Raw genomic sequence first — 23,580 nt, forward strand, 5'->3', positions numbered from 1 at the left:
ATGTAGAGTTCTACAGAACGCAACTCTTACGTAAGTCGGGGAGTTGCTGTACTAATAAGAAACAGAATTATCTGTTATCTACAGATGGAGAGGAATTTCTGTATATGTAGGAACTGTATACAAACTGTAATTGGAAAATTAAATGCACTAGGCATAATCCTTATGGGTTTTGATAATTAACTATATAATATCGGTGTAAATACACCATAGTTAACCCATAGATTTGAGCTACGATTGTAGCGTAGAAGGCATCGTTTTAATTGTATCTCATAATGTGGTTGCCTTCACAACAAGATAGCTACTATTGAATTACTTCAAATAAATAACGCTTCTCTAGTAGAGAAGACTACTGTTATTTATTTTCAGCGTACCTCAAATCTATGGGTTAACTATGGTGTATTTACACCGATATTATATAGTTAATTATCAAAACCCATAAGGATTATGCCTAGTGCATTTAATTTTCCAAATACAAAGTACATTACCACCACACCCTTCTGGCATCTCTCATAATGTGGATATAACTTCGCAACTGAGATGGCTTGTTGTATTACCTACCCGCCCACTGATGACGAAGCCAAAAAGCTTCGAAACGATCGTCTGGGTGGTGGTACGCTGAAAATAAATAACAGTAGTCTTCTCTACTAGAGAAGCGTTATTTATTTGAAGTAATTCAATAGTAGCTATCTTGTTGTGAAGGCAACCACATTATGAGATACAATTAAAAGGATGCCTTCTACGCTACAATCGTAGCTCAAATCTGTGGGTTAACTATGGTGTATTTACACCAATATTATATAACAAATTGTAATGCATAAATTATAACAAATCAAAATAACTAACATTCACCTATGAACAACCATAACCTGAAGTGAAGCTAGTAAAGAATGCAAACACAGCAGTGCATGGGTTTCATACACATGTGCATAACTGAGTTTTCATTAATGGTGAACAAGATGTCAAAAAAATGTGCAGAACTTAAACTAGTGCTTTAAGATGATATAGCAGGTAGATAATACTTTAGCAACCATACACCTACTTTTGCCCTACCCTCTATATTTTAAATTAGCACCACTTGATATAACAGGAGAAGGCATTCTTACTGTTACACACAAAACAAAGTGCTCAACAAATTGCATACTACATTGTTTTATCACAAGAGGTTTTTTTTTTTTTTAGGAGCATTAGCAACTAAGGCCATATTGCTCCGGGATATGCGGTGGTCATTCCCTCACCTTTCCGCATCCTCCGTATTTGGTGGTGACGGGTTCGAACCCCGGTCTAATCAAGAAGCGTGTGCTATGCACTGCTGCTCCTTCCCACCTGGCTATGGAGTCGCCATCACAAGAGGAGAAGACTAACAGTTAATATATCTAAGATATGGGAAGCAAGAAATTAATGCTTAAATATTTCCAACAAAACAAAGAAAACTATACGTAGAATTTGGATAAGTGCATTAATATTACTAAATGAAATAAAAACTTTTGACTGGACATACATTAGAATAGGTTCACAACAAAATAAACTTAAAATAATGAAGTGATGACCACATGAATTTCAGGATTCATTATAATTTTGATGATTTTTTACCACATTGTGTTAAAATTCAAGTATGGCTGTTAAAGAAAGGGAGAGGGGAACTCTTGCTACTATGGTGTACAAGTACACCAATGCACCACTCAACTTTTTTCAACACAACTGACTTCATTCACATTTTATGCCCCTCAAGTAAAACTAAGGCAAAGAGGGTTTATTATTATTACTGATGCTGTTTCAATCGAAAAATAAAATTTCATAATTTTCCATCACTTACACTATTAAAATAACATATGGCACAATAAAATACAGTTTAAAGTATTCTAAACTACACTGTAAAAGCTGCTAGAGCAGCAAGCTACATATGAGCTGTGATCAAAAATGTTTGCGGCTGAACTAATAATTGGGAAATGAAGCTTGAGAGGCTATTGAGATGGATTTCTTTTGAAATAGTCTCCTTCCCACTGCATACACAGATTCCTATACTTCTGCAACTTCTGGAAGCATTCCATATAGGTTTCTTTTGAAATTGCTAATAGTTCCTGCGTAACATTCTGAACAATTTCCTCAGGAGCTGCAAACTCACCTTTCAAGGAAACTGAAATTTGGGGAACAAATCACAAGGTGTTACCATCTGGTAAGAATGGGAGACTTCAGTGACTGAATGCTTTGCAAGAAATTCTTGAATGGAAAGCACCAAGTGTGAAGGTGCATTATCATGATGCAAGTGCCAATTCCACGAAGCCCAACTTTTCCAGCTGTTTTCTCTGAACAGCCAATTACCATACAGGATAAACCCACAATGAACAATACAAAAAGCACGGTCATCACATTTGACCAAAACTTACTTTTTTTGGACCCTGGAGAAGTCTCCAGGGGCCATAGTACTAGGGGCCATATAGTGTAAGGAAGCCACAGGCTCTTGCTGTACCAGCAGTGGGAATGGGGGGGGGGGGAAGAGAAGTAGATAAAATACAAATTGTGCAATTCCCTCAATCGTGGCTGACATCTGAATTTCTTCAGATTGTCAGCCACAACTACCTAAGGATTATTCATCCCAGTAATCAACAACTTCCTACATAAAAGAAAAGAAAACTTCCTACAATCTAGTCTAAACCTCTTCCCTGTAATTTGAATCTATGACCCTAGTTCTTAAATTATTTATAACAATGAAAAATCCACCTTCATTCATTTCGCTAACAGAGCCTTATAAACCTCAAGCTCTCTCTAAGGTGCCTAGTTGCCAAACTCTGTAGCCCATGTAACTGAAGTCTTTCCTTGTATAGTCGTCCTTCTGCTGATCTCACCATCTGAGTTGCCCGTTTTTGGTCTCTTTCAAGAAGCTCAATGTCTTTTTTCAGATGAGGCCTTATACAGTGGGATTATGACCTCCTTATGTATGACTGTATCATAACTATAAGCTATGATACAGTCACACACAATTTACCATACAATGGCTTAGAATCTACAACTTCAAAGCTTTAAAGCTATGTATCCTACGAGAGAGAGATCTGACTGAAGTTCATAGGGCCTTAGGTGAGATAAAAACCAGGGAGGCAACCCGATGAGAACCCAAAGTTTTCCTTTGGGCAGAGTATTGTAGAACAATGGAATAAATTACCTCTCCATATGATAGGAGAAGGAAGTTTTAGTAAAGTTCAAGGTGAACCAGAAATGATCAGGTTTTAATGATTTGTTGTTCTTTCTTTTTAAGTCCACCCCTCCTTGGATCATTTGGGTGTTCTAGTACTAATACTGATCTCTCTGCTGCCACCTAAGCAGAGATGGTACAGGTGTTGATGGGAAAAGGAGTCAAGACTGCTGGAAGCTAGGCATTCTGAAAATGTTCAGGAGCACATGATTATGTACTGAAGTTAACTATAATTATAAATATTTTCCATATCTGTATACAGGCAACCCCGGTATAACACGGTACTTCAACACTGTTTCGCTCTAACATGATTGATAAATTGCAGCAATTCTCGCACAACACTGTACTTATATAACACGGTTTTGCTCTAACAGAGAATTTCGGTAAACCTTGCATAACATAGGTATTTTTGAGCTTTTGTGGGGGGAGGGGAACTCTGCTATTATGTTGGATGTAATTTTTCTACATTTCCACTCTTTTTGAATCTCCACTGTTGACTCGCTAGTCAAAAAAAAAGTTGAGAAATCCCTGTGTTACGTTCTGTGCTATTGAACTTAAGGAAAAGCCTAGATTTCAAAGTTTTATTACTGTTCGATAACACACCAGGCCATCTTCCGAATCTATTGAAGTAATGGAGGCATAGAAACATTTCTGAATTGTGGACTGTATCAGAATCATAGCTTTATTGCTGAAAGAAGTAAGCCGTCAACATTAAATGCGTGTGGAAAAATGTATGGCCAAAGTCAGTTCATTCAGGAAATATGGTTGAACCGGCAGAAAATGGAATCTGTGTGATATAGAACTTGCTAAGTTGGTAGGAGGGGAAGGTTTTGATGGTATGACTACTGAAGCCCTCGTGGGTAGCACAGTTGATAGAATCTACCTCCTCCCCCACACCAGGTGGAAAAGAAGACCAGAGTTCAAACCCCGTCGATGATGGGAGGAATTTTTATGGCTCTTTTTCACAACGTGGCTGAGTTAGTCAGGCTCAGGCAAGGGTAGCACAGTTTTTTCTCCCAGAAACTCAGGTTTTTTGTCCAGCAAAACAGAAAATCAACCTCAAGACACAATTTATAGACAATATACATAGAGTAACATGGCCTCAGTCACCAATGCTCCTAAAAAAAATTAAAAAAGATAATTACTGAAGATGTTCAATTACTGGTAGAAAAAAAACAGAGGCTGGCGAAGCAGATTTCGTGGAAATGGCATCGGAGGTAAAACCAAATCAATTCAGAGGATGATAGTGCAGATGAAAATTCTAAACTTCCAAATTTTACACTAAAAAGCATACAGGAAGGCATAAAATTAGCCAAGCAATTAGAATCTTATCTTTTGAATGCAGATTCTTGAATGAAAGGAGCCCAAAGTTCAAAAATGCTTAGTTCCATACGATGAAATTCAAAGATTTATGAAGAAAAAGCAAACAAACCCAGATCACTGATTTTTTAAGGAGTAGAAAATATATGAAATCTAGAATGGTATTTTCATTAGCTTTTGGAACGTAACCACCCCATACCTTTTTTCCTTAGTATGGAGTGGTTTCGCACAACACGACATTTTATAGGAACCTAACTACACTGTAGTTAGGTTCCTATAAACTTATACTTATACGGGTAACCCTCGTTATATGAGGGTTACCCGTATATCTAGCAGGGCCAGCAGTGAGAATCAGCGCTCTATTCAGAGGATAGAGGCTAGTTCCTCAGAACATCACATTATTGCATCCATCATTGTGCATTAATTTTCAAAACTAAGGGTGGCAGTTTGCCCATTCTCTCAGCATTCCAAAGGCTTCCTGGAACTCCTGATGATTTAATACTATGCATACTTACAACTGCTCCTATACATGCGTGGACATCTTGGGAAATGAACAAAATATCCAAAGTTTTCTTATAAAAAATAAAACTCTCCATGGTCAATGTTTAACAATGGCATGGCCCATAGTCTTCCACTTAAATAGGATGTTCCAGGAAGTTTTTGGAATGCTGAGAATCTTCAGAATCCATTGTATGCTAAATCCCAAATCACAGCGGAGATGGGAGAAATCCCAGGTGCCGTTTGACACGAACATACCACCACCCATGGGGAAAACCCCTAGTGCCATCAGACAACTAACACCACCACCCACCTCATACATGAGCGTCCTGCCTACGAGGACCTGTGCGGCATCCTCATGACAAAGACCCAGTTCACACTCAGGAACCAAAATGAGAAACACTACCGTGCCTTCACACTTTTCATGCAGGAGCTCTTTTCAAGACTTAAAAACTCTTCCATGACCACAGAACCATAGACTGACATCTCGTAAAGCTACCAGCATGGCTTCTCAGCAAGTCTACAAGCCCACAACAATCAATCCAAATACTCCAAACCCAGAGACTCTTAAAAGACAATACACTACAAGAACTAGAGGAGAGAATAAGAAAAGAAATGGAAAAGAAAGGAAAAGAGAAAGAATAAGGTAGAAGGAAAGAAGTAAAAGAGAAATGTTTTGAAGGAAAGAAAGGAAATCATTGACAGCGACAACCAAACCGGAAAGGAATTCTGTCCCATGCCTCAACATCCTGGCGGAGCTTAATTTGAGTGCAGAAATACCCCCCCCCCCCCTGCACTAGCTCCATCCACGATCCCACAGCAACTTGCTGCCAACAACACCACCTGGCGATCTGGACCAGGCACTTTGCCCGGCCACTTTCATTTCCTCTTCCCAGCAGGGTGGGGTGATGAGGTTTTTTTCCCTGTCTCCTCTCCATTCCCCTTTTTCCCTCCTGGTGGGGCATGGGCACCCCATTGACTTCCTTGGGGTGCCTTCTCTATTGCTCCCATATTTCTGTCTTTTCCCTTTAGTCTTCCTCCTCCTACTCTGTCTAAACCATCAGCGGATGCTTCACACATCAAAACTTTAAATGCTGACATCCATTTGAGGTCCTCTTCCCTATCGACTTCATTCTTCTGCCTTTTATCCCACAGTCTTCAGTCTTCCCCCTCTGTCTTAATGCAAGCAAATGCCCCACACACCTAAGTTTAAATACGTTCAAATTAACCTTCGCCCATATTCCAGACTTTTCCTATTCAAGCGACATCACCCTTTGCAATTGAAATAAAACTAATTAAATGAAATTTAAAATTTTTTTTTTTTTTTTAAATTCTAGCCACTGAAATCTCAGGGAATTAAGTGGTAGGACCTGCCAGAATAAATAATTATACTGGTGTACCTGGTCTGCCTCCACGGGGCAAAAGTGGGGAAACGTTTAAGGCCTCAGCAGGGCTACAGCAGCTAAATGACCAGATGAACAACGGTACACAACACTACACTTTATTACAACATCCATACACTTTTAAATCTCTTGCATTTCCAGCAAACTGGCACACCCATCACAATGCAAGCAACACGGAGATGGGGGAAATCCCTGGTGCCACTTGACATTAAACACACTTTGCCACTACCCACATTCAATGTACTGAGCTTATGTATGGCATGCCAAATGTGGGTGGTACCTTTCCAGCTACATTTATATCTCTGTGCTACTGCACCTCTCTGTATAAGTTTTAATGAAATATCTGCATAAACTTACACAAGATTAATTATTTAAATATTTGCATTAGCTTATATTAGTTTTATTGGTTACATCTTTATCCCAATATATTTTGGTAATTGTGTATTCAAGTGAAAACAAGTCAAAAGATTTCTTTGCTCCAATAAGGAGGAAGGCAAAAGCACTTCCATAACAACAAGAAAAGGAAACTAATCGGAATAAATAACTTACCATTAGCCATTAGAAATTTTGGGATGAGGTCCACATTCCAATCTCTGGAACGTCCATATTCATCAAGCTGGGTTGCAGGCATATTAAATTTAGAAAAGAGTTCTTCTAGCGGAGTAATGGAAGCACTTTCTCCACCATAATATTTGTTCCTATCCATATGAAGAACTTTCTTGCCACTCACTGATAACATCCCACTAAGAATACATTCCTGAAATCAAAGTAAATTCCATTATTTTAAAAATACTGCCTAATAAAATTTTACTAACCACAAAAACTAAATTACTCAACAGTATAAAAAAACATTTTCTGCCTTTCCAACTGGAAAGTGAGGTTATTTCTGAATTGATATTTCTCCATTGAGGTTGACGTTCAGTCAATTGCTATCAACCAAGAATATCTATCATTCGCAAATAATATTTTAACATTCGCGTTAATTCAAGACTCTGTATGGGCTAATTCGATACGCATAAAATTCATTTGTATGGTGTATTCTTATGCCTCCTCCCCAATTCATACTCAATGAAATGTAAGAATTTGCATATGAATACATTTGTTGCAGACGATATGTATTACTAGTGATTATATTACAAGAGAGTAAAGAATGTAAGGTTATTATGTTACTAATCCTAAGCCAATTTTAATGACTAAGCTAACTTAGAAGAAAATCATGTTTAGATGCAAACTGCACAGAGAAAAAAATTGGAAATCAAGGAAAAAAAAACAAATATCCACAAACAACCATCGGATTGGGGAGGGTCGTTTGTAATAAGCTCACATTTTCTGAAAACTCTCCTTATGAGCAAGTTTTTAGAAAATGTGTGGACTTAGTGGAGAAAGTTTCTTAATGGAATTTAAATTTTTGAAAAATGAAAATTTTGCACATAAATGCTCTTAAATATTAATTTGGTCTTATTTTGGTTTGAATGCATAACAGTAGAGAAATTATTGCCAAAAATCATAAAATCATAACAAAAATTTAAATAAATAAAATCGCTGTTACTTTTTTTTTTTGCAGTATCTTTTACATTTATTTATGTAACACCTGATTCAATTTCATCAACTTCTATATTCAAATTTCAGCTGTTGTAAGTCTAAATCAGAAAACTGAAACAAATAAAAGTGTAACTTCAATTTTCAAAGCTATTTTGGTACATCTACCATCTTTTATAAACTTGCCTACACTTGGAGAACAGATAAGGGATGGCACCATCTACTGGAAGAAAACAACTCATACTTAATGGACACAATCGTGAAAACAAATATGGTGCAGACTCTTCAAATGGCTAATTTAAAAAAAAAAACTAGTACAAGCTAATTTTTGGTGCTTTCTCTAAAGATAAAGTGTGCAGAAATGTAGAGATACTGGCGTAATCCTACTCAGGAGTAGAGGCTCAATCTATGTTTAGCACTGCTCTGGCAATGGACCAGTTTATTACACTAGTAGGTAGTTAATTCTGAAGAATTAATTTTCTATGGACACCTGTGATAAATTGCAAATTTTAGATAAACAACCCTTACAAAAGTGAGGGAGAAATAATGTCAATGTCAAATGAAAGCAAGAAAGCAAAAAATAACTTTTAAAGTCATCCATGGGAAACTATTGCATCTTCAAATCTTACATACTTATTAATGTAATAAAATAAGCCTATTAGCGTAATAACCCAGTCCATTGATTGAGCAACACTAATCATGTCAAGTAACTGCCAGGTGTCGCTTGGTGAAGACAGACTTCTGTAGCTGCTGCAAGCCGATAAGTTTTCATTGAAATTATCGTATTTTTGATTAGTTAGAGTATAAATTAAAAACCATAAAAATTAAAAGCTTGCCTTTTTAACTTTTTTACGTAGTGACATCTTCATTTATATATGTATTATTTGATTCAATTTCAGCTTGTTTAAACCAATAATGTCTTGGATCTTGTTGAAAAGTTTTAGCCTCTTGTGCTGATTTTTGAAACTATTGTAAATATAAGAATTGTTACTTTTATTCTAAATGCAGTTAGTAGATGGTAGCATGTCCCTGTAGAGTTGCAAAACAATCTACACACATATAGATATGATACAAAATTAACAAAGTTTTTCATGAACTTTTTGTTGTTTATAGCATTGCTGAATGCAAATATTTGATATAATAGGCATCCTGTTATGCAAGTTATTCATGCCTATAAAACAAGGGTTGCAACGGCTTGGCACACCCAGGGTCCTGAGCTTGGATATCATCATTCTTCTCTTTCTTGGTGATTCCCTTCTACCTTTGAGACACTCTCTCTCTCTCTCTCTCTCTCTCTCTCTCTCTCTCTCTCTCTCTCTCTCTCTCTCTCTCTCAGGCTAACTCTGGGGATTTTTTTTTTTTTGGCTGGTGCAGCATAAGCCTCAGGCTTCCTTGCACCATATGGCTCATAATAATAAATAATAAAAATAATAAATAACTCTTGTTTTACAAATAGATTAAATAGGGCCTAGTAGCATTCGTTAGCTTATTTTTTAAATTTAGCTAGTGATTTTGTAAGTTACAACTCGCAAAACATAGCGCTATCGTAGCGGTGTTTTAGGCAGGAATATTGTAGTGTAACCAGTAGACCAGAAGAATAGTAAGGTTTGAATTGTAATAATTAAGTATTTTTAAGGGTTTCATCACCTCTCGGGCATATATCTGTTGTATTTTTTTTTGATTAATTAACGTATTAATTTGCATTTTACAAATAGATTAAATAGGCTTAGTAGCATTCGTTAGCATATTTTTTAAAAAAATTTGCTAGTGACTAAGTTACAACTAGCCACTCTTACCACTATTGTATTGGTGTTTTGGGTGGAATATCATAGCGTAAAGAGAATAGTAGGGTTTTAATTGTAATAAATAAGTATTTTAAAGGTTTTAATCATTTTTTGGGCTTATCTTTTGTATATAGCTAAGGAATTTTTTTTTTTTTTTTTTATGAAAACCCCAAACACGAGAGGTATTAGAACCTATAGTACTTAGTAACATGCTTTGGTTGGGAGTTGAGAAGATGAGACAAGATATTTGTTGACATTGCACTTGAACTTCTATAGACTAATTTTCAGGATAGATATAGGAAGGAAGGTTGTTCCAGGAAACAGAAGTTGAATGAATAAACTGGGAAGATGAAACAGGTGGTTCCATGAGTTTGGAGTTGAACAGTAAATGGATGTTGACTGGTGGCAGGACACGTTCGGACTGTTTTGAAAGAGTAGGAATTATAGAAGCAAATTCAGAAGAACAGTGCCCACGGAAGTATCTGTAGAAAAGGCACCTACTTTAATCAAATTTATAGAGAAAAGAAGAATGCTTGGGAACAACTGGTTAAATCGACAATAAAGGATGAACCGTGGGGACTTGCTTACAAAATTGTGGCGGAGAAATTGCACCCTGGTGAGATCGTTTCGTCTATCGTGGCTGATGGGCAAGAGACTCTTTCTTGGACAGAGTCGATGAATGCAATACTGGATGGCATTATTTGCCAAGACATTTGTGTACCAGAGAGTACGGAACAAACAAATTTAAGGATGGAGCACTTGATGTATTTTGGATTAACTGATGAGGACCCGTTTACTAATCTTGAAATTGGCGCAGCTATTGACTCTTTGAAGGATAACAAATGTCCAGGCTTAGATTTACTTGAAGTTGCAATATTAAAAAGAATCTGGACAATCAAACCACAACTAATTGCTAATCTTCTTAATTCCGGTTTGGCTGACGGGCGTTTTCCAACTCCCTGGAAGCAAGCCAATCTTAAAATTCTGGTTAAAAATCCTAACAAACCCCTCAATGTTCCAGCCACCTATCGTCCTATTGCATTACTACCAGTGCTAGGCAAGATTTTAGAAAAGGTTATTGTAACTAGATTTATGAAATATTATAAGGCTAAAAATCTACAAGTAAACACTCAATTTGGCTTTACAAAAGGCTGTTCAACTGTTGATGCTATAAAGTTTGTAATGGATTCGGTCTCGAATGCGGATTCCAAGTATGTCCTCGGCCTTTTTGTGGACTTCAAAGGGACCTTTGACACCTTATGGTGGCAAAGTGTCCTGGCGAGGTTCCGGGAGGCCGAAGTGTCTGCACCCCTTTATCGACTAGTTTCTGATTATTTCCATGGTCGTAGCCTAGTGGTGTATTCTGGTGTCTGTTCGCTTACTCGTGCTGTTACTCGGGGTTGCCCTCAGGGATCAGTCCTAGGACCGGTCTGCTGGAATGTGGTTCTTGATGGGTGGCTTGGGGTACAGCGCGACAAAATTTTGAAGGCGGCATATGCAGATGACTTAACCATATTGGTTTTTGGAGAGTCTCGTAGGGAACTTGAAGAACATGCGAACGAAATCTTGGGAGACCTTGATGGTTGGTGTAGTATGCACAAACTACAGATTTCTATTGACAAAACTAAACAAATGCTTTTGAAAGGTTATTTGAACCTGAATAGACCCCCCCCAGTATAAAAATTAATAATCAATCCATTAAAATTGTAAGAACGCATAAATATCTTGGAATAACGATGGACGATAGATTTAGTTTCGTAGCCCACGCAAAAAATATACTGAACAAAATAAAAGTCTTAACTGGTAAAATCATTAGAATAACTAAAAATGTCTGGGGAATTAAACCCGTAACTTTAAAGTTATACTACGAGTGTATTTTTATACCAATAATTTGTTATGCTGCAGGTGCTATCGTGTTAATAACTGTTTAGTCTTGAAGTATTTGACTCAAGCACAACTTTTCTTTCTTCTTGCAATCACAAGAAATTGCAGAACAGTGTCAACAATGGCACTCCAAGTACTGAGTGGAAAACTTCCCATTCAATATGAAGTTATTTATCACTACTTACAATATTATCGTCGGAAAGCTCTGCCTGCAAGGGTGAGCAACTATTCAATTAATTTAGACATACCAACTAAGGATGATAATTGTAGAATTAGAAGAGAGTTTGTTAATAGTTGGCAATTAACTTGGTCCAATGCAGAAGTTGGTACAGTTACTTTTAGATACCTTCCCAACATAGTAGAATTTACCAAGCAACGGTTGGCCTGGTTCTGCCCAGGTCTGAATGTATCTTTTCTTCTAACAGGGCATGGCAGCTTGAACTCCAAATTGTTGTCTCTGGGGTTGGCTGCCTCTCCATTATGTAAGTGTGGTGCTCCTGAGACCATGATGCATTTAATATTTAACTGCTATCTCTATACAGACTTAAGAAATAATCTACAGCTTCTTACAGAAGTGTACAATGAAGATGACCTACCATGTTTTGTCAATGATAAAGAAAATTTACTAGCTTTTTGTAATTTTGCAGATAAATTGTTTGAAGAGACTAATTGGAGTCGATCTGTAAAGAGTGATGCCAAGTAATCCAGAGTCTGTTCAAGGACAAGAACTTTTTTTTTTTTTTTTTTTATTATTATTATTATTTTTTTTATTTTTTTTCCCTTAAAATATGTTTTCTGTAAATAAGTCCTTAGTTCTCTTTTCTTAAGTAACTATGTTGATTCCACGATGGTAATGATGTGTTTTGTAGATTATTTGCCATAAATATAAAATTGGATTTAGTAGAATTAACAGAGGTTGTCTGTTGGTTGTGTTAGTGATCTTGAGCGTGAAAAGCTGGCTGTGCATGTTGTAAATATATGATATTGAATTGTAAAACGCTGACAGGGCGCTACTTATGTTTGTTCATGGATAGCGCCTTGCTATTTGCCTTCTGAGTTTAACGGTGAAATCTGGTAGTGTCGGATCAGATAATCATAGCACCAGCCAGAACAAAAAAAAAAAAAAAAAAAAAGGTTGAGGTAAAGTGGTTGAGTCCTGTAAAACGACTGAACAAGTGTGTCTGGTTGCTGTGGCCTAATACTTTTCAAATGGTGTTAATTAATGTAATGAAGTGTTATTCATAGTTTTGGTTGTCTGATTAAGTCCCCCAGGAGTGGTGATCGTACTCACTTAGCTAATAGTAAACATTGTATATAGTTTTTTTTTTTTTTTATTATTTATTTTATATATATATATATATATATATATATATATATATATTTTTTTTTTACTCTATCCACTATTGTAAACTTCTCTCTTCTATTTCATGTGAGGTCTATCTCCCCCTTATCTTCTATGCAACCTCCCCATACCTCAATTCTTATCCCCACTTCCTTTCCCTTGGGGCTCCCAGGCTTGCCTGATAGCCCCAGTAAGAGTCTCAACTAGAAAGTGAACCTGGCGCGCCTCCTCGTGGCCAAGGTTGGGAGTCAGAGGGCAGGGGACCAGGTGTCCCCTGCCCCCTGGCTGCAAAGTCGCCAGTGCCGGCAGGCAACACTCATCATAACAAGACACATACTTACACACCTACATACATACACTTGCCGGCCTTCACCTTTTCAGATGCTACAGCCGCATATAGGGGAAACCCTGGAGACCGCAAATGAAACAAACACACCTTGACCTTGACCTTGTAGAAAAGGCATGCAGCAGAAACAGTACGTCTATGAGACAGCAAGTGGAGAGACTCAGTTAGAGACAAGTTATAAATTAACCTAACTGCCCTCTTCTGAATGGAATCTAGAAGCATCAGAGAGGTTTTCGGGGCACCACCTCATATGTGGGAACAATATTTCATGGTACAGCAGATTTGCGATTTGTACAGAGTGAACAGCTGTTTGGAAGAAAAGTAATGGCAAGAATGAAAGAGAAAAACCAAGTTTTTTGGATGCAGAGGAAGCAATATTTGTAATATGCCTGTGCTAAGAGAGATTAGAAGTCAGGGAAATCCCCAAAATAGATATATCAACTTGCCTAGAAATTGGAGTGTCACCAAAGATAAGCATAGAAGCAGAAGAATGCTTTTTGAGAGATATAAGATAAGACTGAGTTTTAGAAGAATTGAAATCAACTAAGTTGTCTTTTTTGTTCCCCCCCCCCTTTTTTGTTAGTTGTTGGCACACCGGCTTCTGTGGCCATAATGCACCTCCCAAAGTTTTTGCATTTTATTCTGATCCAAGCCTGAGGCGGGATTCGAACCCGCGACCTTTGGGTTGCCAGGCAGGCACTTTACCAACCTGGCTAGACCGGTCGGCAAGTTGTCTTTGCCCCACTGGAGATAAGCATGTATGGAATTGGTAGCGGATATTTGAGAAGTTGAAGCTGATTCAGCAGGGCAAGGTTTCTCAAAATGGAAAGTGGAATGCAATGTGGTATCATTGGCAAAACTATGGATAGGATTTCTGGTCAATGGAAGAATTTCATTAATATACAAGAGGAAAAGAGCAGGGGAAAGAACTAAACCTTGGGGGACACCAGCATTAGTGGAGAAGTTAGAAGACAGAGGGCCATCTACCATCACCCTCAGTGAGCGATCAGAGAGAAAACTGGATAACCAATTACAAAAAACAGTTGGCAAACCATAAGATGGAAGCTTGTTTAAAAGACCTTTTGCCTTTTAAGCTTGTTTATGCCAAACACAATCGAAAGCCTTGGAGATGTCAAGAGCAACTGCTTGTGTTTCGCTGAACTTTTCCATTGAATTAGTCCATAAATGGGTAACAAGCCAGAATATCACCAGTGGATCGACACTGGTGGAATCCACACTGGCGATCATTGATCAGATGGAAGGTTTCTAGGTATTTTTAAGAGTTGGCAGTTAATTGATTTCTCCATTACTTTAGAAAGAGTAGAAGTAATTGCAATAGGACTATAATTAGATGGGAGGGATTTGTCACTTTTTTTTTTAGGAACTGGCTTGATATAAGCAAATTTCCAAGCAGAAGGAAAAAATACCTTTGGAATAAGAAAGCAAACAAAGGCTGCAAAGAACAGGAGTAAGTTCAGGAGCACAGGTTTTGAGAACAAGTGGAGAAATACCATTAGGACCTGGAGCTTTCTTAGATTCGTCAAGATTCGTCAAAATCCTTCTGACATCCTTTTGACAGAAGACCACAGGAGGCATTGCATGGAGTGTGTTGGGAATGGTGGAAGATGTTTTGCCAAGGTCATTACTACACGAGTTGGAAGAAAAATGGGATGCAACAGATTAGCTTTATCCTTGGCCGAAGTTACAACAGAACCATCTGGTTTTGACAAAGGTGGGAGTAGAGATGGGCAAAAGTTGTGGCCAATAGCTTTGGCAAGAGACCAGAATGCTCGGCTAGCATTAGGGCAAGAAGTAAGTTTTCTATTCTTAGCCTGTTCAAAATCTAGTTTGGACTGATTAATAACTGCTTTACAATTGTTGCAAGCTTTGGTGTAGGCAGAAAATGAAAAATTGGAAACAAGCCAATTACGATATGCAACATTCTTCTCCTGAACGGCCTTAGCACATTTATTGGAAAAACCAACATTTAGATAAAAGACAAGATATTAAAGTGGAGTGTGGGATAAAGGATTCCATTCCTACACGAATAATTTCACTGACACGATCTGAGCAAACGTTGACATCAGAAGTTCCGAAACAGTAGTCCGACCAAGGAAAAGAAATTTCTCAGGTCATCCCATTTTGCATTCTTGTAATACCAAACAACATGAGGTTGGGAATAGCCATGAGATAAAGGCTCCACTGGAGAGAATCACCAAGTTGTGATCTGAGGTACCTAAAGGACCACTCACTTCGACCATTTACTTAGAAGTGTTATTTGAGAAAAATATCAAGCGTGTTGGCTGCATGGTTAGGATTGTCCGGTATTCTTGTAGATAAATGAACAATCTGTACAAGATAATTAGTAATTGGAAAAGCCTTAGCATCTCGACCAGCTGGGTCGGTGTGCTAGAAAATGGAAGCCAGCTAGAGTTGTGAACATTAAAATCACCGAGGAAAATCACCTTACTATTAGGAAAGTTGGACTGGAGAAAGTCAAGTTGCAAAGAGAGGAAGTCAAAGAGCTCCAAGTGATTAGTGGCATTGGGAGAACAGTAGAGACAACAGATGAATTTGACACAATGAGGTAGAGAGATTTTAAGCCAGAGAAGATCGAAAAGAGGAGATTCCAAATTACAAAGTCTCTGACATGGAATGTCGGAATGGACATTTGCACAAGTACCACCTTTGAGGCAAAAGGAATCATACAGCAAACAATTTGGGCAACTGAGATGAGTAGAAGTAGAATCAACCGATTACAGATTCCTTCAGAAAAAGTACATGGGGTTTGGCATACTGCAAGTGGAAATGAACATCCTCGAGATCAGAATTGAGACCACATATTTGTGAAATGAACTAGGAAATGTTTGGGAGGTTTAGATCTTTTCGCAGATAAGCTTACTCTATTAGTTTGACAATTCATTGTGTATTCAATAGTAAGAAAAAGTGGAGAGGGGGACATACTGTATGAAGTAATAAATTTTTTGATATGGCGTACACATGGTAAGAATATACCCAGATCCTTGACATAACGTGGCCTCGACAATGCCCCTCCCCCCACATACACACTACTCTGACTCCCTCCAGCCACAATCTGGCAGAGTAGAAGTAGCAAGATTATACACTAGTGATCTGGAAGCCTCCTAAAGAGTTACCAATAGGTTCGGGCCAGTGTACTAATTAGCGGCCAGCCTGCGAACCCTTTTACAGCTGTACCCTCGAAATGCAAGGTAGATTGGATCTCACCATAATGTCCATTATAACCTCAAAAGTGGTTTTTTTTTTTTTTTTTTTTTTTTTTTTTGTTAGTTGTGGCACATCAGCTTTTGTGGCCATAATGCACCTCCCAAAGTTTTTGCATTTTACTGTGATCCAAGCCTGAGGCATGATTCAACCCGGCAACCTTTGGGTTGCCAGGCAGGCACTTGACCCACCTGACTCAAAAGTCATCAGTCATACTGCATGATGGAAGAGATGGGGAAGGAATGACCGGAACTTAGCTCTGGAGAACTAAACATGGGTTCCACCACTTCAAGCCTCCAATAAGCAAAGTGGTGGTATTGCACCGGTTTATGAGTCATCTAACCACCTAGTATTGCCTGGTAACACAGAGGGATGGCATTCCTCCATGTGGTGTGGGCGCTACACCTTGACTTCTGCTTACGTTGGATCACACCTGGGTTGTCACCCACAGTGTCTTGTGCATGGGGGTTATACCCAGGATTACTAACAGTAACCCTGGGTATAATCCCACCATCGTGAATATGCAAGCAGAGGATTTGGCTGCCAGAGACTGTCTGGACTTCGCCGAAATTGGGTACACTTGACTTGAGTGTCACCTGAATATCAGTTTCATCAGTGTTTTAGACTCTCAGGTAACAAGTACAGCTTGTCTGGCATATCTAAGAGAATGTCTGTGACAACCTCAAGGATATAACTAATTTAGCATTGTGATCGTTACGGTATAGCATAACTTGATAATGTATATCTTGAATTTGATAGTTAAGGTATAATGTAAAACTATATAGCGGAATTCGTATTACTGCATTAACCTAATATAGTATTGTAAAGTCAAGAATAGTATAGTAAATTTAATCAATTAAATTTATTAACCTTGTTAATTTTCATTGTTAATTAATTTGTATTTAAACGGAAATCATGCCCCAGACTAGAGCAGCAAAGCAACGTGCACAAATTAGCGGGAGTTCTGTGGCTCGTGGGAAAACCAAATGGGGCGATTCTCCAACACATCACAGCCTAAAGAAATGTGCAACTTGTGATTTGTTTGCAGACCTTCTGGGATGGGACATAATGTTGCCAAGAGAGGGATGCCTTTGTGCACTCGATGTAAGCAGTGTGAAGAAGTTAGGTGCCAACTCAGCGCTGTTATGGGCATTTATATGAGTTTAAAGGAAAAGGTGGATGCCCACAAAGGACTTACATTGGGAGACCCATCAAGCTCTCAGCTGCCTGCATCAATGCGAGAGCTTGCACTTGATCATCTGGCAACACAACAGAAACCTTCGGGGCAGAATGCGCTAGTCCCACAAGAGCTAGTTATTGTCGGTAACTCTGGCCTCCACACAATAGGAGGGAGTATATGATGAGATCCATGTCGATCAATTCAGCCCTGGAGAGATTGTGCAAGGCTCAAGGGGAAGATTTTTTCTCAGCCTGGTCTGTGCTTGTTAACAGGAGAGACTGCTTCTACAGGGATGGGATACACTTAAATAGAAAAGGTGCAAGAATATTTGATGATGCTATTGAGGCAGTATTAGGTGGGTCGGAAAACTGCTAGTTTGGATGGATACACTGACTAATAGATTAACAGTAGCCACTGGCAGAGGTGAAAGTGATTCTTGCACGGCTTCTATTGGAATGAGCAGCAGCCTAGAAAACAAGATGCAGGGGATTTCAAAGGCTGCTGGGAGTCACTGCAGTATAAGTAAACCCATGGGCTGTGTTAAGGTAGCTAAGAATAGGAACAGGTGCATGTATACTTGTGTGTACACCAATGCTAGGAGTTTGGTAAATAAATTTGAGGTGTTGGTCAAAACATCAAAGGCAGATATTGTTGGGATATCAGAGACGTGGTGTCACACAGATATAAGAAATGCAGAAATGGAATTTGGAGAGTACAATGTGTACAGGGAGGATAGACAGGATAGGAAGGGAGGAGGGGGGTTATGCTTTAGTTAAGAAACACAAAATCCAAGGAAGTACAGCCAGTCAACATGGCTGGACAGTGCAGTGTCGAGTCAGTTTGGTGTGACATAATGGGAAATCAAAATTGAGAGTAGGAGTGGGTTATAGGCCTAATGACCCTGATGAGTATAATAAGGAACAGTACAGAGTGGGCCAGTAAATCAGAGAGTCTTATAATGGGGGATTTTAATTTCCCAGATATTGACTGGAATTTGTGGGTTGGTCACTTGCACACTAGAGCAAGGCTTTTGTGGATTTATTGGATGATAGTTTTCTACATCAGCACGTTCAGGAGGCAACTAGAGGGAGTAATACTCTTGATCTGATTATCAGTAGTGATTCTTCTTGCATTAAGAATCTGCAGACAAAGTAATCACTAGGTGCCAGTTATCACAGTGTGCTGAAGGGGGATTTACTCAAAGAGGTAACTACCACCGGGGTAAATGGAAAGGTTTTTGCTTTCGTAAAGGCGACTATGGAATTCTGAGACAGTATTTAAATTCTATACGGTGGGACCAACTGATGATGTTACCAACAGCAAATACAAAATGGAAAGCATTGAAAAGAATTAATCTTGGAAACTACTAGGCTTTTCATACCAACTAAGAAATATTGTTCAAGGTTTAGGCCTAAATAGATGTCAGATGATCCATAATTTAATTTTATCTATGTTGATCCATTATGGATCGACATAGATAAAATTAAATTACAAATAAAATAAGTAAAACACATAAAATCGACTGTAAAATATAATTTTACAGTCGATTTTACATATTTTACAGTCGATTTTATGTATTTTACTTATTTATTTTATTTGTAATTTAATTTTATCTATGTTTAAAGTTATAATTGGTCAGAGTTGGCGGCATCATTTATGGGTTGATTTCCTGACCACAGAGGCCTTTTTAGGAGATGTCAGATGAACTAATGAGACATGTGGCAGAGAAGAAAAATGCATGGGATACATATAAATTAATGGGTGACACAGAAGCCTATGATAGATATAAGCTGGTCTTTAACCAAGTCACAAAGAAGGTTAGGCAGGCAAAGGCAGATTATGAGAAATCTGTGGCAAAGGATGCAAAGAAACACAGCAAAGGGTTCTTTACTTATGTAAATTCTAGAATGAACGTGATGAATCAGATCGGTCCACTGGATATCGATGGTTCAACTGTTGATGATCCTGCTCAGATAGCTAACAAACTAAATGAGTATTTTGCATCTACATTCACACTAGGAGTTATTCTGGGAGAGAAATGCCAGAGGTGAATTAAACTCTGGCAGTGAGCTAGATGATTTTGTAGTAACTGAGAGCAAAGGGGAGGACAAATTTTTGAAGATAAACATAAGGCAGGCACCTGGGGTGGATGGAATCTATCCAGTTATATTAAAGGAGGCAAAGGAAGTAAGCAAACCCATAGCCATAATTATGAGAGCTTCCTTGGACTCAGGGGGGGGGGACACATGGACTGGACATTTGCAAATGTGACCCCAATTCACAAAGGAGGATCAAAGGGCGACACAAGTAATTACAGTAACAAGTAATTACCTGTTAGCTTAACTTCTGTTCCAGGGAAATTAATGGAGGCACTGGTTAAAGAAGCACTGCAGGATCATCTAGACAAGACTTCAGTTATAGCTCGGACACAGCATGGTTTTATTAATGGGAAGTCTTGTCTGAACAATTTGATTGGATACTATGATGTGGTCACAAAGGAACTGGATGCAGGGAATAACTTTGATATCATATATTTTGATCTTAGAAAGGCTTTTGATACTGTTGCACATGGCAGACTGCTGCACAAATTAGAGCAGTGTGGCAATGGAGGTAAATTGCTGCTATTAATAGAGGGATGGTTGAGTGGGAGAAGACAGTGGTAATCAATGGACCCTGCTCTTCATAGACTAATGTTATTAGTGGAATCCCTCAGCATTCAGTGTTGGGTCCATCTTTGTTTTCTGTATTTATTCATGCTATATCAGGCTTAATGTCCAAATTTGCATACGATACGAAGGTTGGCAGGGTTGTTAATGACACTAATGACAGTACACTGCTGGAACAGGATCTAAAAAAGTTGAGCAGATGGGCTGAGAGGTGGCAACTGAAGTTTAACATTGAGAAATGTAAAGTACTACATATAGGAAGCAGTAAGCCCAGAGTAAACATATCAGATGTGTGGTACTAACTGACAGTGGCAGAGAATGAAAAGAACCCTGGTGTAATTGTGCAAGCAGATGTTTTCTAAGCAGGCAGACGTCTGCAACAGTAGCTCATGGTATCTTGTCAATGATATAGAGAAATTTTTCTAGCAGGGATAAGGAGGTGATTATCTCCTTGTATAAGGCAATGGTCAAGGCACACCTTGAGTACTGTATACAGGTCTGGAGGCCTTTTAGGAAGGATGCAGAGCTGCAGGAACGAGTGCAGAGAAGGGCAACAAGATTAGTGAATGGAATAAAGGGTTGCTCTTACGAAGAAAGGCTAAGTTTTGCAAATTACAGTGTCTGGAGACTAGACACCTGCGAGGTGATCTGACTGAGGTGTATAAAGCCTTGAATGGTTTATGCATACTCAATGCTGATGGGATTCTTCATCTTGCTCAGAATAATCACCTGAGAGGGCATAAATTCAAATTGAGGAAAGACAGTTGTAGGTTAGATGTGCGGAAGTTTGCCTTTAGCCAGCACGTGGTTGATTGCTGGAACAAACTTCCATCTGTCATTGTGGAAGTTGATAGCTTAAATAGATTCAAGGCAGAACTAGACAAACATTTGGAGTGAGCGGATGGGAGAAATTAAGATTTTTTTTTTTTTTTTTTGGCTGATGCTATATAAGTTTGCTTTTTTGCATCATGTACCTTTACTAATGCTAATGTTATTGTCAGGGAGACGGGAAAATATATTGTGCAAAAAAGGATAGGTGGAATTGGACCAGGCTGTTCCTGCCATGGGCAAGAGTTGATGACGTTGTAGAGCAGATATCATCTTTTAAGGGCAAAAATGGTGATATTGTTGTACCTAAACATCGGCGCTAATGACATTAAGAGTAGGAGATCTACAGACTTATTAACAAGTACAATTCAAAGTTGAAAAAAATCACGAATTAGGGTTAAATTTGGAAGTGTTTGCTATTCTGCCCAGACACGATAGGAGGGAGTATATGATGGGAGCCTTGTCAATCAATTTGGCCCTAGAGAGATTGTGCAAGTCTCATGTGTTAGAATTTTACTCATCGTGGTCTGTGCTTGTTAACAGGGAGATTGTTTCTACAGGGATGGGATACACTTATAAAGGGTGCAAAAAAATTTGCTGATGCTATCAAGGCAGTGTTAGGTGGGTCAGAAAACTGCTAGCTTGGGGAGATTCACAGACTAATAGATTAATGGTAGCCACAGGTAGAGGTGAAAGTGATTTTTGCACTGCTTCTATTGGAATGAGCAGCAGCTTGCAAAGCGAGGTGCTGGGGATTTCAAGAGTTGTGTTAGGGCAACTAAGAGTAAGAATAGCTGTATGTATACTTGCATGTACACCAATGCCAGGAGTATAGTAAATAAATTTGAAGTGCTGATCAGGACATCAAAAGTGGATATTGTTGGGATATCAGAGACGTGGTGTCACATAGATATAATAAGCAGAGCAGAATTGGAATTTGGGGAGTACAGTGTGTACAGAAAGGATAGACAGCCCAATCTATCCTTTCATAAGGGAGGAGGGATTATGCTGTTAGTTAAGGAACATATACAAAATCTAAGGAAGTGCATCCAATTGACACTGGTGGACAATGGAATGTTGAGTCAGTGTAGTGTGACAAACACTGGTAAAGGGAAAATGAGAGTAGGTGTGTGTTATAGGCCTAATGAATCTGATGAGTATAATGTGCAATTGTGCAGAGAAATAGTGGACCAGTGAATCAGATTTTGTTATAATGAGGGATTTTAACTTCCCAGATATTGACTGTAACTTGTGGGTTGGTGACTCGTACACTAGCAAGACTTTTGTGGATTTATTGGATAACTTTTCTTCAGCAACGTGTACGAGAGGCAACCAGAGGGAGTAATACTCTTGCTCTGATTATCAGGAGTGAATCTTCATGTGTTAAAAATCTGCAGATAAAGGAACCACTAGGTGGCAGTAATCAGTGTATTGATGTGCGATTTACTTAAAGATGTAACTACCACCAGGGGTAAGGGGAAGGGTTTTTGCTTTCGTAAAGGTGACTACAGTAGTCTCAGAGTTTTTAAATTTTATACAGTGGGATCAACTGATAATGTTACCAAAAGTGAATTCTAAATGGGAGACCTTCAGGGAATTAATCTTGGAGGGTATAGACTTTTCATACCAACTAAGATATACTGTTCAAGGCTTAGACCTAAATGGGTATCAGATGAATTAATGAGGCTCGTGACAGAAAACAAAAATACATGGGATGCATATAAATTATCAGGCAACACAGAAGCCTATTGCAAATATAAGCTAGTCCGTAATCAAATCACAAAGGAGATTAGGCAAGCGAAAGCAGATTATGAGAAATCTGGCAAAAAATGCAAAAAAAAAAAAACAGCAAAACAGTTCTTTACTTATGTAAACTCTAGAGGGAAAGGGATGAATCAGATAGGTCACTTAACATAGATGGTTTGACTATTGATGATCATGCTCAGGTAGCTGATAAACAATGAGTATTTTGCATCTACATTCACACGTGAGGAGTTATTCAAGGAGGGGAATGCCAGAAGCTTATCAAACTCTAACAGAAATTATCAGAAGTTAAAATATAAGAAAGGCACCTGGGGTGAATGGGATCTATCCAGTTATATTAAAGGAGGCAACAAAGGAAGTAAGCAAACCCTTAGCCATACTTATGAATGATTTCCTGAATCTAAGGATGCTTAGATTCAGCGGAGGTCCCATGGACTGGATATGTGCAAAAAAATGCAGCCATTATCAACCCACTACAGGCTGGAAGCCTCCTCAACAATTCAGATGAGGGAAATGGACCATAATCTGCCACCCTGGTCCAGTGCGGGCCAGTAGATCAACCGTATTTAGCAGTCAGGAGCTTGAACCCCCAGTCT

General features: G+C 38.6%; 1 protein-coding gene across 1 annotated transcript in view; it reads right to left on the reverse strand.

Moving 5' to 3' along the window:
- Gdi (GDP dissociation inhibitor) overlaps positions 1-23,580 on the reverse strand; it is a 143,500-nt gene that overhangs the window by 70,453 nt on the left and 49,467 nt on the right. The window contains exon 2 of the mRNA XM_090369680.1: positions 6,958-7,165. Coding sequence (XP_090225806.1) covers positions 6,958-7,165 — 208 coding nt within the window. The remainder of the gene's footprint in view (positions 1-6,957; positions 7,166-23,580) is intronic.

This window comes from Mastigoproctus giganteus, chromosome 3 (genome assembly GCF_048544385.1).
Source record: "Mastigoproctus giganteus isolate SK-2022 chromosome 3, ASM4854438v1, whole genome shotgun sequence".
Classification (NCBI taxonomy): Eukaryota; Metazoa; Arthropoda; class Arachnida; order Uropygi; family Thelyphonidae; genus Mastigoproctus; species Mastigoproctus giganteus.